At 43.6% G+C, this 18,350-nt stretch overlaps 1 protein-coding gene across 3 annotated transcripts; it reads left to right on the forward strand.

The window, feature by feature from the left end:
- The first annotated feature begins 10,294 nt into the window (after positions 1–10,294).
- Positions 10,295–18,221, forward strand: PRMT5 (protein arginine methyltransferase 5). 3 transcript variants are annotated; one of them, XM_079769517.1, is made up of 17 exons: positions 10,295–10,430; positions 11,108–11,226; positions 11,535–11,620; positions 11,784–11,918; positions 12,303–12,415; positions 12,551–12,600; positions 13,288–13,451; positions 13,903–14,064; positions 14,233–14,310; positions 14,408–14,466; positions 14,550–14,672; positions 14,759–14,934; positions 15,983–16,092; positions 16,323–16,416; positions 16,558–16,674; positions 16,881–16,945; positions 17,683–18,221. In XM_079769517.1, the coding sequence occupies exons 1-17, from the start codon at positions 10,321–10,323 to the stop codon at positions 17,833–17,835; spliced, it is 1,914 nt and encodes a 637-aa protein (XP_079625643.1). In that variant the 5' UTR covers positions 10,295–10,320; the 3' UTR covers positions 17,836–18,221. The 3 variants fall into 3 exon arrangements, with proteins under 3 accessions (XP_079625643.1, XP_079625644.1, XP_079625645.1); XM_079769518.1 differs by having other exon boundaries at positions 17,686–18,221; XM_079769519.1 differs by lacking the exon at positions 11,108–11,226 and having other exon boundaries at positions 10,311–10,430.
- Positions 18,222–18,350: the final 129 nt, after the last annotated feature.

Genomic DNA, 18,350 nt, shown 5'->3' on the forward strand with positions numbered 1-18,350 from the left:
CTTAAAATTAAAGAAGCCATATATCCTTAAAAAAAAAATAAAGGAAGTAACTAAACAGAAAGACCATGCAGAAATCACAGGTTTTATACACATTTAAAATTTTTTTCCTCATATAATATAAGCATGATTATAAAAAATTTGGAAAATACAGATTTTTTTCCCACATACTGAGGTCATTCTGTATGTACAGTTTCTAGTCTGCATCACTTAATGGCATATCACGAACATTTCTCCATGTTATTAAATTTTCTCTGACAACATTGATTTTACCGGCTGCTTAAGATTTAATTGCATGAATGATTTATTTAATTATATCCCTGTAGAATATTCGACTTGTTTAACATTTTTTGTAATCACAAAAAAATGCCACACTAAGCATTTCCCTTAATTAATCTTTGTCCTCATTTGTGAAGATTGTCCAGGATAGTTTTCTAAAAGGGAAATTATAGGTGATATGTCTAAGGTTAAGATCAAAGTCTCTGGAGTCAGTTGACTCAGCAGGTGTGTTGACCCCATCAAATTCCTGCATTGGGAGGATTCAAAATGGCGGCAGAGTAGGAGGATGCTGCATGGACATGCTCCCAGGAACAAGCTGGAATTACAACTGAAATACTGAAAGGCTTCCAGAATAATCAATGGAAAACTCACAGGAGAGAACCCTGATACCCAAGGACCAAAGGTGGAGACTGCATAGAGACTGGTAGGAGGGGTGGAGGTGCGAAAGGGCTGGTCAGACACCCACAGATGGTAACTGAAGTCCCAGAGAGAGATCTCAGCTGGGGGGTGGGAGGGTGCCACTGAGAATTCTGGGACCTAATCCTGAAGCTGGACTCCCCAGCAGAGAGCACCAAACTGAGGAGGGTACCCACATAACATCTAGCTGTGAAAAACAGCAGGGTGCTCTCTGCCAGGGAGTGGCAGCTGAAAGTTAAGGCATTCGCTTAAAGGGCCTATGCACAAAAATTCCCTGTGGAGCCACCCACCTTGTGCTCTGTCAGAGGGAGGATGAAGTGGACTGGAGCTGTGAGAACAGAACCCAGGACTGGGGACTTGAGGGATAGAGCTCAGAAGGCAGACACCCCAAGTTTCCTTGGCTGAGTCATTCCCTCACACAGCAGAGGACATCTTTCCCACATAGACATCTGCCTTGCCTGGGGGGAAGACAGTTGACACACCTTGTTTTCCCTATTGGAAAACACCTTGCCCTTAGGGCACTTAAGAAATTAAAAGTAACAATTAGCCTCTAGGCAGAATCAACTGCCCCACCCTGTTGAAAATACTCTCACCACACCTGAGGATGATTGCCTGGGGGCAATTCAAGTTGGAATCTAGTCTGTAGACAAAGGCGGTCTCTGGAGGCTTTGAGTCTTTGCCTGATCCAATTAGAAACAGCCTTTAACACTGTTCTGCACTAGAGATTGAGAGGTGTAGAGGATCTACCTAATACATAGTCACAAACCCAAACAGACAACCAAAATGAGGAAACAAAGAAACAACTCCCAAATGAAAGAACTAGTGAATTCTCCAGAAGAAGAGATAAATGAAGCAGAGGTAAGAAATTTATCTGAACAGAGTTCAGAGTAATGATGTTAAAAATGCTCAACAGTAGGAAAAAAGGTATAGTAACTATGAAAAGAGGAAGTCTGAGATAAAGAATGACATAACATAAATAAAGAACACATTGGAAGGAATACACAGCAGATTAGGGAAAGCTGAGGATCAAATCAGTGAATTAGAAGACAGAGTTGAAAATATCACTCAATTAGCCCTAACCAGTTTGGCTCAGTGGATAGAGCATCGGCCTGTGGACTCAAGGGTCCCAGGTTCGATTCCGGTCAAGGGCATGTACCTTGGTTGTGGGCACATCCCCAGTAGGGGGTGTGCAGGAGGCAGCTGATCAATGTTTCTCTCTCATCGATGTTTCTAACTCTCTATCCCTCTCCTTTCCTCTCTGTAAAAAAATCAATAAAATATATTAAAAAAAGAAAAGAAAATGTCACTCAATTAGAGAATCAACACACACGTGTGCGCGCGCACACAGACACAATTAAAAAACAGGAGGACAGCTTAAGGGAGCTGTGGGACAATGTAAAATGTAACAATATTAAAATAGTAGGAGTGCCAGAAGAGGAAGAAAGGAATAGAGAAGGTGTTTGAAGAAATAATGGTAGAAAACTTCCCTAACCTGGTAAAGAAAAAAGTCACACAAGTTCAGGAGGCACAGAGAACCCCAAACAAGAAGAACCCAAAGAGATCCAAGCCCAGACACATCATAATTAAAATGCCAAAAATTAAAGACAAAGAGAGAATCTTAAAGGCAGCAAGAGAAAAGAAAACTGTTACCTACAAAGGAGTCCCCATAAGGCTGACAACTGATTTCTCATCAGAAACTCTACAGCCCAGAAGGGAATGGCATGAAGTACTCAAGGTAATGGAAAGCAAGGATCTGAGACCAAGATTACTATATCCAGCAAGGCTATTATTCAAAATAGATGGTCAAGTAAAGAGTTTCCCTGAAAAAAGAAAATGGCTAAAGGAGTTCATCCCCACCAAGCCAGCATTACAAGAAATGCTAAAGGGATTGCTGTAAGGGATTGCTGAGAAGAAACAAAGAGAGAAACCTAGCCATACAGAATTAAAATAGCTATAAATAAGTACTTTTTAATAATAATCCTAAATGTAAATGTGTTAAATACTCCAATCAAAAGGTGTAGGGTAACTGAATGGATAAAAAAAAAAAAAACATGACCCAACTATATGCTGTCTACAAGAGACCCACCTCAAAACAAAAGACATACACACAGGATGAGAGTGAAGGGATGGAAATAATTTTTCCATGCAAATGGAAAAGAAAAAAAAAAAGGTGGACTAGCAATACTCATATCTGACAAAATAGACTTTAAAAGCATCATGCTAAGCGAAATAAGCAAGTCGGAGAAAGATAAATATCATATGATCTCACTCATTTGTGGAATATAATGAACAACATAAACTGATGAACAAAAATAGGGGAAGAGGGGGGGAATATTCTAGAATATAATAGAAGTAATTTTGTTATTTGCAGATTTTTAGTATTTCCTACAACTGTTGTGCTATCATACAATGTTAGTACAGTTTGGGGAATATTGTTATACTTAAAATCCTTTTATTCTTGAAATATTAATGTTTATTGCATATATCCTATATAATAAAACCCTAATATGCAAATTGACTGAATGGCAGAATGACTGGTTGCTATGACACACACTGACCACCAAGGGGCAGATGCTCAATGCGTCTGGTGGTCAGTGTGCTCCCACAGGGTGAGTGCTGGTCAGCCAGAAGCCGGGCTCACAACTGGTGAGTGCAGCAGCAGTGGCAGGAACCTCTCCTGCCTCCGCAGCACTGCTAAGGACCCCTTAGGGGATGTCCGACTGTGGGCTTAGGCCCGTGGGCCTAAGCCCACAGTCGGACATCCCCCAAGGAGTCCTGGACTGCAAGAGGGCACAGGCCAGGTTGAGGGACACCCCCCCCCCCCACCCCAGTGCACGAATGTCATGCACTGGGCCTCTAGTATTATTATATGTAAGATCATTTTTTCTTGAATAATTGTGTCTATTGCATGTAACATGATCATACTTAAAATCGTTTTTCTTGAAATATTAAGGTTCATTGCATGTAACATTATTTTAAATTGTTTTTCTTAAAATTAAAAAAAAACTGAAAAAAAGAAAAGAATAAATTCCTCTGTAGGGTGGCAAGTCATTTACCTCTCTAAGACTTAGCTTCTTCACCCATAGATAATACTTCCTACCTTACATGGTTTTTGTGAAGATTCAGGGTTCTTGTGAATGTAAAGTGCTTTTCATAGAAACTGACACAAAATAAGGGCTCAATAAATGTTAGTTGTTATTATTATCACAAGTTGAACTCATATAATTAATCATACACCCATACACATACAACTAGTCTTTTTTCCAGGCTATTGGTTTAGCTCTTTTACTCTGTCTATTCTTGTGCCAACTGCACATTGTAAGACTTTATTTAGTTATATATGAGTTATTTTCATAATTTTCAAAAAGGGTTTGAGGTAAAGGGCTTAATATATAGAGAAAATTTCCTCTCCTTTCTCCTGTTTTTAAATTTTTTCTTTGCTTTTCTTGTCTGCTTTTTATTACAGATAAACAGTAGAATCATTTTATCAAATAATAAAAGGTTCCATTATAATTGTGATTGAATGTTATAAAGTCTTTCATTATATTTCCTTCATTATATTTCTTAGAAAAGTTTTATAATTTTCTTTCATAGGTTCTTCACATTTTTTCAGTAAGGTTACAGATAAGTTGGTGTGTTTTTTTTAATGTTGGTAACATTTTTTTTAATATGTAATTTTTTATTGATTTCATAGATGAAAGGAGAGGGAGAGAGAGATAAAAACATCAATGATGAGAGAGAATTATTGATTGTCTGTCTCCTACACACCTTCTACTGGGGATCGAGCCCACAACCTGGCATATGCCCTTGACTGGAATTGAACTTGGGACCTTTCAGTCTGCAGGCCAACGCTCTATCCATTGAGCCAAACTGGCTAGGGCACAGTAAAGTTTTTTATGGTGCTGTTATTGTAACCACTGTGAATGGAGTAAATACTAATATTACTATATGCAGGGTAGGTTCTAAATGCTTTACTGTACTAACTAATTTAATCCTCAAACAGCTTTATGAGATTTACATTCTTATTTTGTGGATGAGGAAACAGTCCAGAGGGGTTCAGTTCACATGGTTAGTAAATGAATGAACAAGACATCTGGCTCCACCAGCTGTGATCTTAACTATTATGTTATTGGGAATTTTAAAATTTTAATCCTCCCCTGAGGATATTTTTTCATTGATTTTTAGAGAGAGTGAAAAAGAGGTGGGGAGGGAGAGAGAGAGAAACATTGATGTGTCTGCCCATCGATTGGTTGCCTCCCAGCTGGAGTACATGCCCTCGACTGGAATGGAACCCAGAACCCTTCTGTCCATGGGCTGACACTATTCACTGAGCCAAACCCACCAGGGCAGGATATTTTTTTTATTAATTATGTCTTCTAATTGATTATATTTTAGTATATAAGAAGGCTACAAATATCTATACTAATGATAGGGTAATATACAAATTGGTTGGGATGTCATCACAGTAACGACTGATCAGCAGGCTGCGTGCGCAGCAGGTGCGGGTGGGCGGGGACTTGCAGTGTCAGGGACAGGGGCAGGGCCGCGGCAGAGAGGCCTCTCACGTGCCTGCACCGGGGGTCAGCAGGCCTCTGCCACAGCCCGGCCCAGGGGTCTGCAGGCCTCCCCCAGCTCCAGCCTATCTCTTTGGGGCAATCCATCCAGAGGCCCCGGAAGGGTGGGCGGGGCCTACCTCTTTGGGGCGATGGCTCGCGAGGCTCCCGCACTGTGACAGGGCACAGGCCAGGCTGGGGGACCTCCCTCCTTGCCCTGAGTGCACAAATCTCGTGCACTGGGCCACTAGTGTTTTATATTTGTCTTATATCAAGTGACATCTCTGAATTCTATTATTAATTCTCATTATTTTAGAATTGATTCTCATGAATTTTCTATGTATACAACATAGCATCTGGAAACAATGATAAATTTGCCTCACTCTTTTCTTTTTTTTTCCCCTCACTCTTTTCAAAAGTTATAACCCCCTCTTTTTAAATTTTCAGTCTTATTGTATTGAAATTTTCAGAATATTAAATACAGTGATGAGACTAGACAGTCTTATTTTATTTTATTTTTACATAAATTGTTGACTTCATATATAAACATACATGTATTTATATATGAAGAATATTAAAACTATTAAGAATGTTTATAGAAAATGGAATTAACTTGCCATCTTCTATTTGATGGCTATTAAAAATTATCAGCTTGGTCCTAGCCAGTTTGGCTCAGTGGGCAGAGCTTCAGCCTGTGGACTGAAGGGTCCCGGTTTTGATTCTGGTCAAGGGAACATGCATGGATTGTGGGCTTGATGCCCTGTAGAGGGTGTGCAGGGGGTAGGCAATCAGTGATTCTCTCTCATCATTGATGTTTCTCTCTCTCTCTCCCTCTCCTTTACTCTCTGAAATCAACAAAAAAATATATTTTTAAAAATTGGCAAACTTTTTTGGTTTGGTTTATTTTTGATCTATTGCATAAATAAATTTTCTAATACCTAACCTTCTATTAATTCCTGGAATAAACCCTAATTGGTTGTTGTATATAATTATATTTTAATATACTGTTGAATTTTATGTGTTAATCTTAAATATTTTAGGATTTGCATTTATATTCATAAGTGAGACTGATCTATAGATTTGTGTGTGTGTGGGGGGTGCTATTTCTGACAGTTTTTAAAATTATTTATTTTATTGATTTCAGAGAGGAAGGGAGAGATAGAAACATCAATGATGATGTTGGCTGCCTTCTGCACGCCCCCTACTGGGGATCAAACCTGCAACCCTGGCCCGTGCCCTTGACCAGAATGGAACTTGGGACCCTTCAGTCCACAGGCTGTGCTCTATCCACTGAGCCAAACCGGCTCGGGCTGACAGGTTTTTATATGAGGTATATTCTGGCTTCATAAACAAGTTGTGTAGTTTTCCATCTTTTTATGTTCTAGAACAGTTTCCACTTTCTATTTGACAGATAAATACCATATAATAGAAGATGACAAGGAAGGGAATGCAAATCAGCACCGATTATTTTGCCTCAGTAACTCTGCCACTTTGGTGGCTGGAGGACAGCCTTGATTGTGAAGCAGCAATTTGAAGCAGGAGGGTCAAATGGGCCATTATTTTGATGTTGAAGAATTTAGCTGGCTGGGCGGGCACAGAGGTGAGTGAAGGTGGTCCTGGGGAGGGAGGTAAGTGCTGAGGGAGGAGGGCAGCACCAGAGAAGATGAAAGGAGGGTGTACAATGGGCTGGAGGTGTTTACCTAACAAAGCTCAGGTAGACCTGGGCCTGAAGGTGAGGAGTGTGGCAGGCCCATTGGAAGATGGTCTGGGAGTGGGTACTCCTTCCCTTACAGGAGTTCCCAGTGCTCTGGTCTGTTGGTCACTGGCTCCTGTTGGAGAAAGTCCCATTATTTCTCACCCAGGGTATTTGCCCTTTTGTCCTATCATCTCTCTATCTTCATCCCAGCCAGGCCCACATCCAGTGTAGGAGTATAACAGTGATTCCCATGCTTCTGAGCACAAGAGTTCAGCATGCAGGGCAGGGCAGAGCAGACAAAGCAGGGCATAGGTAGACTTCACCAGCTTTGACTTTATACCTTGGAAGAGTCCTTTACAAGGTTCTCTATTTCTTTTTCAGTCCTTTCCTTCTGCTTCTCTATAGCTATTACAGGCAGACCCACAGTACATGCTGGGTTTTTTTGTTTTTTTTGAAGACACAAGAAAGTGCTGTAGGAAAGGTGAGGAGCAATGTGGTATGGAATTATTGGGAATTGTTTAGCATTATGCTTGCCATATAGCTGAAGCCATTTTGAATGAAAAAGTAATGATATAACAGACAAATGAAATTCAACCCATCTAAACTTACTTTAAGGATAGTCATAAATTCTAGGCTCTTTTTACATAAATCCTTTAGAAAATTATTTTAACTGATGGCAAAGCTGGCATTGTTGTTTTATAGGTTTTTCTCTCTCTTCTCTTCTCTCTCTCTCTCTCTCTCTCTCTCTCTCTCTCTCTTTCTCTCTCTTTCGTTACTTAACAACCAACAGAGCAGCCAGCTTGACATGAAGAGGAAGATGCCAGGAGCACAGATGGTCCACAACCCAGATAATTAGCTTCTAAAGAAGAAACAACATTTACTAAGTCTTCTGTGATGCAGTTTGGTTGGTCACAGCTGGGGCAGAGAACAAGCAAGCATCCTCAACAACTCGTTCATACTTCTGAAAATGTCAGCGGAGCCCTCACCCACTTCCTGTGGCCAACCACCTACTCATAAGACCTGCAGGGAAGAATCCAAATAAATACTGTAGACACTCCACCCTAAAGGAGGGGGAGTGTAACTCTCCACTGCTTACGTGTGGGATGCACATAATGACTCCCTTCCAAAGAGTGGAAGATGGAAGAGGGGAGTGTAATTCTGTCAAGTGATAAAGGTCAGTATCGACAGTCATAAATTATGTCCATAGTACGTACTCAGGATATGATGTGATGAAAATGGCACTTTATCTCTATGATCTTCCTCCCCTAAATCCATAATCCCAATCTAATCATAATAAAACCATCAGACAAATTCCAATAGAGGAGAATATCTGACCAGTACTCCTCAAAGTCATCCAAAACAAGGAATATCTGAGGAACTGTCACAGCCCAGAGGAGCCCAAGGAGACATATCCACTATATGTAATGTATGCTGGATGGGATGGATCAGAAAGAGGACATTAGGTAAAAACTAAGGAAGCCTGAATAAACTATATACTTTAGTTTATAATGTTTCAATATTGGTCCATGAGTTGTAATAGATGTACTATAGCGATGTTAAGATGTTAATAATAGAGAAAGCTTCAGTGGCAGGGTAGCTCAGTTGGTTAGAGCATTATCCCAATATGCCAAGGTTGTGAGTTTGGTCCCCAGTCAGGGCATATACAAACATCAACCAATGAATGCATAAATAAGTGGGACAACAAATCAATATTTCTCTCCCTTTCTCTCTAAAACCTGTAACAAAACAGAAAAAAAAAAAAAACTAGAGAAAGCTGTAGGGTGGCATATGGGAACTTACTGTACTTTCTGCTCAACTTTTCTGTAAATCTAAAGCTGTTCTAAGGAATAAAGTATAATAATAATAATAATAATAATAATAATAATAATACCTGCAGGAACTGAATGAAGACTAAGATGGAACAAAAGCATCTCCAACCCACTTTGGCTTCATAGGCATCGTCTTAGTTCTTGGGCTTTTGGACTTTTATCCTTTTGGAATATTTACATTGCACCCAGGGGTCCTTATTGCTTATCCTACCCACACCCTTCCCTTGTTTCCCAGGACTTTGACCCCCACGGGCGATGGTGATTTCATTCAGTCTCTTGGCTTCATTCACTACCTCTCTTGTGGCGATTTCTAAATTTTGTCTGGTTCAGGTCACTGTTCATCCAATTATTGTACAGCGCCCCCTAGAGGTCCAATTCTGCAGTTCCAAAGGCATAACCTGATTCTCCCGGACCGGTTTCTTTCATTTCTTGTCTAACAGAGAGCACACAACCCTGCGCATCACCCTAGAATTCTCTTTCTCATGTCTCTGCCAGTCGGTCCCTACGTTCTGTCATTGCCTCCTGCTTAGGGCTTTGTGTTCTCCTTTCCATCGCCGCTGCCAGGCCCTCAGCACCTCTGGGCTCCCTGCCTTCAGGTATTCCCTTTCTCCTCCCTATGTCTTTCCTTTCTTCTTTCCTTTCCTTCTTTTCCATCCCTCTATCAGATACTGACAAAAGAAAATGTAGAGATTCTCTCAGGCCTCTGCCAGGCTGTTCATGACTCCTCTCTACTGTAATTGCTCATCATGAATTTCTTTTTTTCCATCTTCCTGTGTATGTTTGGATGTGTGTTTAGGTGTTTATTTACATTTTGTGTTTGAGATATAGAACCACTTGGAGTATCTAGTGGCTGAATTGCCACAATTTATTTACACATAACACACTAAGGCCCATACAAAGCCTATTTTAAGAGCACCAGCCATTAACCCAGGTTCAGATGTAATAAGTAATTACACAAGAACCAACTTTGAATTAGGTAACGGGAAAAAGCTGCCATAAGATGGCCGCAGAACTCAACCAATTTAAGTCCTGAAAATGAGGGAGAAGATAGTGAGGGAATATTAGTATAAAAGAGAAAAGGAGACTTTAGTGCAATAAGGAATTTTATCCCTTAGTTGCAATATAAACCCTTTGTCTTTCCGAGCCAGCCAGGAGTCGAACCTGGAATCTTCTGATCCGTAGTCAGACGCGTTATCCATTGCGCCACTGGCCCTAAGACAATTGAGCTCCTTTCAGCGACAGTACTTCAAGCTTATATTGCAGGGTTTCATGGGACGTGTAGTTTCTCAACGAGATTCTGCGAATGGTTGAGGCATTCTGGGAGACTGAAGCTCGTCAAGAACTAGACCCTGAGATTGGTCAGTGGTTCGGAGCCACGCAATACGTCACTGTACAGCCCGCGGATTGGCCGGAAGGGCCACGGGAGCCAGGGAAGAGGCTCTGGTTGTTAGGGCGACTCGTCCCGCCTTCCGGGGGCTTTTCCCCCTCCCGGCCTTGTGATTGGCTGCTAGTATTAAGGAATCCCGGCGTGGACTAGGCGAGGGAAAAGATGGCGGCGATGGCGGTTGGAGCTGCCGGTGGGAGCCGCGTGTCCAGCGGCAGGGACCTGAACTGCGTCCCCGAAATAGCTGACACACTGGGGGCTGTGGCCAAGCAGGGGTGAGGGCCCGGACCTCCGCGGGCGGAATGCGGGGTCCGGATTCGAGGGCGGAGAGAGGCAGACTAGTCATCCCCGAGAGGCAGGGGTGAAGGGGTCGGAGTGAATAAGATGGGCTGGGGCTGGGTGGGTACCAGTACACACCTTGGGGAGAGAAGCCTCGGGCCTTGGAGCGTCCGAAAAAAAAAAAAACTTACTGGGGTGTGTGGTCACTGAGTGCAAAAGTCGGGGGAGTTGCCAGGCAAACTTACAAAAGGGGCGTACAGACCTCCAAGGGCCCTGAAGAGCGGAATTACTGTCTGGAAGTGGGAGGAAGGGTTAAGGGGCTGGGGAGAGGAGAGGGAAACCTTTCAGGGGGAGGCCTGGGCAGTGCTGGGATGGATCTGGATGTGACAGTCCTGGAAAACCAGTGACAGAGGGAGTAGAAAATCCGCTTGGTGTGGATTTTCCATCTTTTTCCCTTACTCATCTTTTCCATGGCTGTGTTTTGTGGAGATATTGAGGCACAAGGCAGCGGAAGGGATAATGCCCCACGGTGGGCTGAACTCAGCCGTGCAGTCCGTTGACCGATGGTGGCAGCTGAAAGGGTTGTGCAGAATCCGATAGCCTAATCCAGTTGCTTGGACCTCTGGGCACTGCTGCTCTTTACATGACGACTCTGGGTCTGTCACGGTTGTAGGTTTGATTTCCTCTGCATGCCTGTCTTCCACCCGCGTTTCAAGAGGGAATTCACTCAGGAACCTGCTAAGAATCGACCCGGCCCCCAGACACGATCAGACCTACTGCTGTCAGGAAGGGGTAGGGAGCATCCCATGTTACCCTTAATGATTAGAGGCAGTTAACAACTTCTGCTTTAGCAGAGCCCTCCTCCTTCTTTCTTGGCTCGGATATATTGATTAGTCCCTAGGATATAGATAATTCTTTTTCTCCTTGCTTACCTGCTAAAAGCCCTAGTTTCCTAATTTGCATCAGGCTATCCCATATCTGTGATAGAAAAAGTCTTTGTCTCTCATCTCTATTCTCTATTCCCTGTTAAGAACTAGAAATTGAATGAGTAAAGTGCCTAACCTCATTCAATCTTTGTCTTTCTTGGGTGGGGAGTGTAGACTGGAATACCCTGATTGTGGGAAAGCTTTCCCCATGGATTCGTCCAGACTCAAAAGTGGAGAAGATCCGCAGGAACTCCGAGGCGGTAAGATTATTTGACTTCTCTGGATTTTTCTAAAGATCAGGTTTGTAACAAAGCTGGATGGGGAAAATAATTTCCCCCCCATAACTCAGTAATTCTGATATAATGCAATTAAAACTATTTGGGTGGGTAATGCTTAACCTTTTCCTCTTGATCTCCATTCCAGGCCATGTTACAGGAGCTGAATTTTGGAGCGTATTTAGGTCTTCCAGCTTTCTTGCTGCCACTAAATCAGGAAGATAACACAAACCTGGCCAGAATTTTGACCAACCACATCCACACTGGCCACCACTCCTCCATGGTATGGCTGAGGGCCTCCTTTCCTGCTGCATATTATGGCAGTCTGGGTGTGCTATGTACCTTCTTGTTCCTAGCCATTCGTTAAAGGGTACATTTGGCAGAACTGAAATGTCAGTACTACTTGCCGCTGTCTAAAAGTGGTGAGCAGAGATTGATAAAAGATAAAGGATATAAAATTATTCCCAGAAACTTATGGTTGAAATATAGGACAAGGCTGATATTTACATAAGGACATAATATACATAAGCTACATGTACATGCACATGTAATCACAAATTTGGGGGAAGCATATAAATGGATTAACTTGAGGTCTGGATTAAGGGTTTTCCAGAGGGAAGCTTTCTGGACCCAACAAATTCTAAGTAGGGTACTTGTTCATGTACAGTTCTGGATGCGAGTACCATTGGTGGCACCAGAGGACCTGAGAGATGATATAATTGAGAATGCACCAGCTGCTCACACAGAGGAGTACAGTGGAGAGGAGAAGACATGGATGTGGTATGTCTCCTTTTGCTGCTGTACCAGGGCAAAGGGTAGGGTGAGGGGAAGTACAGGATGGAACCTATAGGACGGTCTCCTTGAGCTATGGTGGGCCATATTTGACGGTATTTTTCTGTGTTTGACTCTGGACAGGTGGCACAATTTCCGGACCTTATGTGACTATAGCAAGAGGATTGCGGTGGGTAAGTTCATGAAGGTCCTAGGATAGGTATCCCTTTTCTGACCTGGAATAAGAATCAGGAGTTTCATGTAGACTTGGCTGCTGGGAAGTTTTGCTATTTTTCTGTGCCTCAGTGTGCCTTGCTTTTTATTTTACTTATTTATTTAAATTCTCACCCAAGGATATTTTTTCCATTGATCTTTAGAGAGTGTAGAAGGGAGTGAGGAAGCGGGTGGGGAAGAGAGAGAGAAACATCGTCGACACATCGATTGGATGCCTCCCGCATGCGCCCAATTGGGGCTGGGGAACCTGCAACCAAGCGTATCGAACCCACGACCCTTCATTCTAAAGGCTGACGCTCTGACCACTGAGCAACCAGCCAAGGCTGCCTTGCCCTTTTTTAAAATGTATTTTTATTGATTTTGGAGACAAAGGGAGAGAGAGATGAAACATTAATGATGAGAAATAATCATTAATCGGCTGCCTCCTTCCTGCATGCCCCACACAAGGGATCAAGCCCATAACCTAGGCATGTGTTCTGCCTGGGAATCGAACCATAACCTCCTGGTTCATAGGTCGACGCTCAACCACTGAGCCACACCCATCGGGCCGGGGCAAGGCTTCTTTGCTAAAATAGATCTTTCACAAAAGAGCAAGAAAAGGCTTCTTGTCTTGCAGTAGTTCACAGGTCTTTCTTTTCCCTGTGTAGCTCTTGAAATTGGAGCTGACCTCCCATCTAATCATGTCATTGATCGTTGGCTTGGGGAGCCCATCAAAGCAGCTGTTCTTCCCACCAGCATTTTCCTGACCAATAAGAAGGGATTTCCTGTTCTTTCTAAGATGCACCAGAGGCTGATCTTCCGGCTGCTTAAGGTGGGTGGTAGAATGGTTCTAAAGGTTCTCCAGCTAACCCTTTTGCCTTATTCCCATATGTGTGATGCTCTTTTTCCTGTGGGGCTGACTCCTTTCCTCTCTGGTTTCTGGAGAACAATTTCAGCAGAGTTGGGGGTTTTGAGAGGAAAAAGGCAAATGTCAGTGGAAGCCCCAGAAACATTAAAAAAATTACCAGATCTCAAGAGAACCTTGCAGAAGGTTTCACTTAAGAAGTTACAGCAAGGATTCATGGGGCTCTTTGAGCCAGGCTGATGCTTATATGGCATAGGAAGGCTTTATAAGCTAAGTTCCTTGAAGCATTATGCTGCTTTTGTTGGTATTTGGAGAACTGCTGGGACTTATTTTATGCTAGGACTCCGGCCATAAGCCATAATAATATCCCAGAATCTTGGTGTAAGGACTGTATCTGATGGTCTGACTTCTCTCACAGTTGGAGGTGCAGTTCATCATCACAGGCACCAACCACCATTCAGAGAAGGAGTTCTGCTCCTACCTCCAGTATTTGGAATACTTAAGCCAGAACCGCCCTCCCCCCAATGCCTATGAACTCTTTGCCAAGGGCTATGAAGACTATCTGCAGTCCCCGCTCCAGGTAGGTCTGGAGGAAGGTTGGGGTGGGGTGGGGAATGTCTCTTGGGAGTAGGTGTTCTAAAATCCTGCCAAAGCTCAGGCAACAATGGTGGGAAGGTTTTGGTAATTGGTGCATTATCCTTTTCAGAAATTGGCTAACTTACTTTGCCTATTTCCCCTCATTCATCAGCCCCTGATGGACAATCTCGAATCTCAGACATACGAAGTATTTGAAAAGGACCCCATCAAATACTCTCAATACCAGCAGGTACAGTGTGGGTCCAAGATTGGGTCAAGCACAGGTCCGGAATGACCTAGGTGAGGATGGGATTATAGACATGAGGTCTTCTCTCCTTTTCCACCAGGCCATCTATAAATGTCTGTTAGACCGAGTGCCAGATGAAGAGAAGGACACCAATGTTCAGTGAGTAGCCTCCCCACGATCCCGGAGATTTGTGTGCCTACTTCTCTATATGCTGAGTCAGCTTAACTCTACCCCTTTCTTAGGGTGCTGATGGTGCTGGGAGCAGGCCGGGGTCCCCTGGTGAACGCTTCCCTGCGGGCAGCCAAGCAGGCTGACCGGCGGATAAAGCTGTATGCCGTGGAGAAGAACCCTAATGCTGTGGTGACGTGAGTAGCAACCCTCTTGCTGGGAAGTTTGTCCCCAGTGTCAGTTTTTCTTATCAGTGTCCTTACTTGTATCATCTCTGTTTTAGACTAGAAAACTGGCAGTTTGAAGAATGGGGAAGCCAGGTGACAGTAGTGTCGTCGGACATGCGGGAATGGGTGGCTCCAGAGAAAGCAGACATCATCGTCAGTGAGCTTCTGGGCTCCTTTGCTGATAATGAACTGTCACCTGAGTGCCTAGATGGAGCCCAGCACTTCCTAAAAGGTGCCTCCAAGCTGGGGTGTACTGAGTGAGGGGATTGGATTATCAACTGGGCGGGATGGGGGTGGGGGAATGGCAGGATTGGGTGACACAGTAACCTAAGAGGAGGTTACAGAGTTTAGGGGGAGGAGGGTTGGACTTGGGTCAGTGCCCTTAGGAAGTGAAGTAATCTCTCTGAACCTCAATGTTCACATTTATAAAATGAGGGTAGTAGCTCTGTCTGGTGTGGCTCAGTTGGTTGAGTGTTGTCCTGTGCATTGAAAGGTCGCCGGTTTGATTCCCAGTCAGGGCACATACCCAGGTTGCAGGATTGATCCTGGTTGGGATCAATGTTTCTCTCTCTCTCCCTCTCCCTTTTTTTCTCTCTAAAATCAATAAAAACATATTTAAAAATAAAATAAAATGAGGGAAGTAGACTAGAGCAGAGACACTTAATCTGAGGTATGTGGATTCCCTGAGTTGCTGTGATATGTACCTTTGGCTTAGTTTTCATCAAGATCTCGAGTTTTGTGACCTCACAAAAGTTAAGCACTCATTTAGGATATCTTAGGTTCCTTCCAGGGTTGTTTTGTTGTTGTTTGTTAATTCTCACCTGAGTATGTTTTTTCCATTGTTTTTTTTTTTAAGAGAGGGTGGGAGGGAGGGAGCAGGGGGGAAGAGAGAGAGAGAGAGAGAGAGAGAGAGAGAGAATAACATTGATGTGAGGCATCGATTGATTGCCTCCCGCATGTGCCGTGCCCATATCGGAGCCTGGGATCAAACCTGCAACCCAGGTACATGCCCTTGACCAGGAATCAAACCTGTGGCCATTCATTGCAGGCTGATGCTCTAACCATTGAGTAACCAGCTAGGGCAGTTTTAATCTTGTGTGATTCTGTAAATTAACCTGGAAGTGGAATCCCCTGTGACAGGAGTTGGGAGCAGGTTGGCCTGGGGATGTGACAACATTGAGCTGCCTGGGTCTGTTTGGATGTGTGAGTTGGAGCTTTCAGTTCGTACAGATATACCATTTCCATCTCTTCGGAACTAATGTAACCCTCCTGCACTGCAGATGACGGTGTGAGCATCCCTGGGGAGTACACCTCCTTTCTGGCTCCTATCTCCTCCTCCAAGCTGTACAATGAGGTCCGCGCCTGTCGGGAAAAGGACCGTGACCCTGAGGTAAAAAAACCACTCTCTTCTGGAGGACTCCTCTCTTTAGTTCTTTATTTTTCTGTATTAGCACCAGAAGATGGTGAGGTAGAGGAGGAGTTGGGGATGTGGGAAAGTGGTCGAACTGAAAGTTTGTTTTCATTCTTTTCCATGTTCCTCAGACTTGAGCTTCTTTCCCTGAGGAAGTAGGTATCTGTGACCTATTTTCTCCAGTTCTTGCCCTCTGTCTCTCGGGTCAGGCCCAGTTTGAGATGCCTTATGTGGTACGACTGCACAATTTCCACCAGCTGTCTGCGCCCCAGCCCTGTTTTACCTTCAGCCATCCCAACAGAGGTGGGTTCCTGTGTGTCTGTCCTCTGACTGGGTGCGTAAGAGCTGTCTGGGTCTGCCTTGTCTAAGCTTCCCTTGGTCTTGCTCTTTACCAAGTTGTCTAGGACTTCTGGCCCTTTGTCACCCACACAACTTTTCCGACAGATCCTATGATTGACAACAACCGCTACTGTACCTTGGAGTTTCCTGTGGAGGTGAATACAGTACTGCATGGCTTTGCAGGCTACTTTGAGACTGTGCTTTATCAGGACATCACTCTGAGTGAGTTTGGGGCACTGGATGGTGGGCTATGAGCATGTACTACCTGGGCAGCCCATGTACATGTTTCATTTAGAATTATGTGGAGCCCAGGAGTCAGAAATGGGAATCTTTGATTACTTGTTTCAAAGAAATCCAGAAACTTCTCAACCTAGTCAAAAAGCACTGTTATGGAGAACCTCAATTTTTTTATTATTTTGTCCACATAGGTATCCGTCCAGAGACTCACTCTCCTGGGATGTTCTCATGGTTTCCCATCTTCTTTCCCATTAAGGTAGGAATCACCTTTAAAACTCCATAGGTTAAGGAATAACTTCAGCTGTTGGGTATAGAGAGCATGTCCTGCTCTCATGTGCTTGGATCCCAGTTGTAGATGTTGGGATATCTGTAGTGGTCTTCTCCCTGGCTTCCCCACGTCTCCTCTAGCTGCTCTTCTATTTTTACCTTGAGTAAGAATCACCTTTTAAAAACTCAAATCTGATTGTATCTCTCTCCTGCTTAAAACCCTTCCCACTGTCCTTAGGGTAACAGTCAAAATCCTGAGCATTACTTGTAAGCCTTGGTTGATTTGTTTTTAGCCTGCCTTTCTAGCTACTGTCCCCTTGATTACATTGCTTCAGTCCAGTGGAATGGCTTTTGGTTCCTCTGATACACCATCTTTCCTGCCTCAGGCTTTCAGACCTTTCTCCTTTGCCTGTAAAATTATTTGCTTGCTTCTTCACCCAGCTAACTTATTTTCTAGGCTTCCTTGAACATTCTTATTGTCATAACTTTCTGACCTCCTAGACTAAGTTAGCGTACCCCCTGTGCATGTTCACACACTGATCACATTTTAGATTATTTGCTTAATGTCTGGTTTTTCAGTTCTGATTATTTGTTCTGATAGATTTCAAATAAATTTCATGAGGGTTGGGATGTCATGTTTTATCATTTTATCTCCATACCTAGCTCAATACATTGCCACATAAAATTCATTAGCTCCACCCTAAAATTTCATCTTTCTTCTTACAGCAGCCCATTACAGTCCGTGAAGGCCAAACCATCTGTGTGCGTTTCTGGCGATGCAGCAATTCCAAGAAGGTGTGGTATGAGTGGGCTGTGACCGCACCAGTCTGTTCTGCTATTCACAACCCCACAGGCCGCTCATACACCATTGGTCTCTAGCCAAGCCTGCAAATGTCCGGAAGCGGCTTCAGCTTCTGCTCCTATAGCACAGAAGGTGCACTACATCTGTGGGCTGTGATTCCCCTTGCCCATCAGAGAGGAGCACTTCACTCTGTTTTCCTGCCTTACAATCAAGGTGGGCAAAGGAGAATTAATTACAAGGCTCAAGCCACCAATCTGTGAAGACTTCAGGCCAAGGCATGAGGAATTAGTGCTACATCTGAAGCTACTCTTAACAGGCACTCAGCCTCAAGCACTCCCTGGAACAGCCCTGAGAATGTGCAGATTGAACACATTTTCAGCCCTTTCCCTGATCATCTCTCTCTCTCTGTTTTGATGGTTTTGTGTGGGAGGAAATACAAATAAAGTGAAGTTATGGCCTTTCCTGCTCCAACCCTGTTCTCCCTGCCTCTTCTTTCCCATACCTTACTTAAACCTAGACATACTGAGATCTGTGCCCTTATCCAAGACCCAAGAGTGTCCATTTGAGAAGCTTAGTGGTGACGCTTGGACTC

The sequence above is a fragment of the Cnephaeus nilssonii genome (genome assembly GCF_951640355.1).
Source record: "Cnephaeus nilssonii genome assembly, chromosome: 4".
Lineage (NCBI taxonomy): Eukaryota > Metazoa > Chordata > Mammalia > Chiroptera > Vespertilionidae > Cnephaeus > Cnephaeus nilssonii.

Bases quoted from the DNA above. Each gene is read 5' to 3' on its own strand.
- PRMT5 (XM_079769517.1), top strand. From the start codon at position 10,321: ATGGCGGCGATGGCGGTTGGAGCTGCCGGTGGGAGCCGCGTGTCCAGC. The intron at 10,431-11,107 runs GTGAGGGCCCGG...TCACGGTTGTAG, and splicing joins GGGGCTGTGGCCAAGCAGGG to GTTTGATTTCCTCTGCATGC. The intron at 16,675-16,880 runs GTGAGTTTGGGG...TTGTCCACATAG, and splicing joins TTATCAGGACATCACTCTGA to GTATCCGTCCAGAGACTCAC.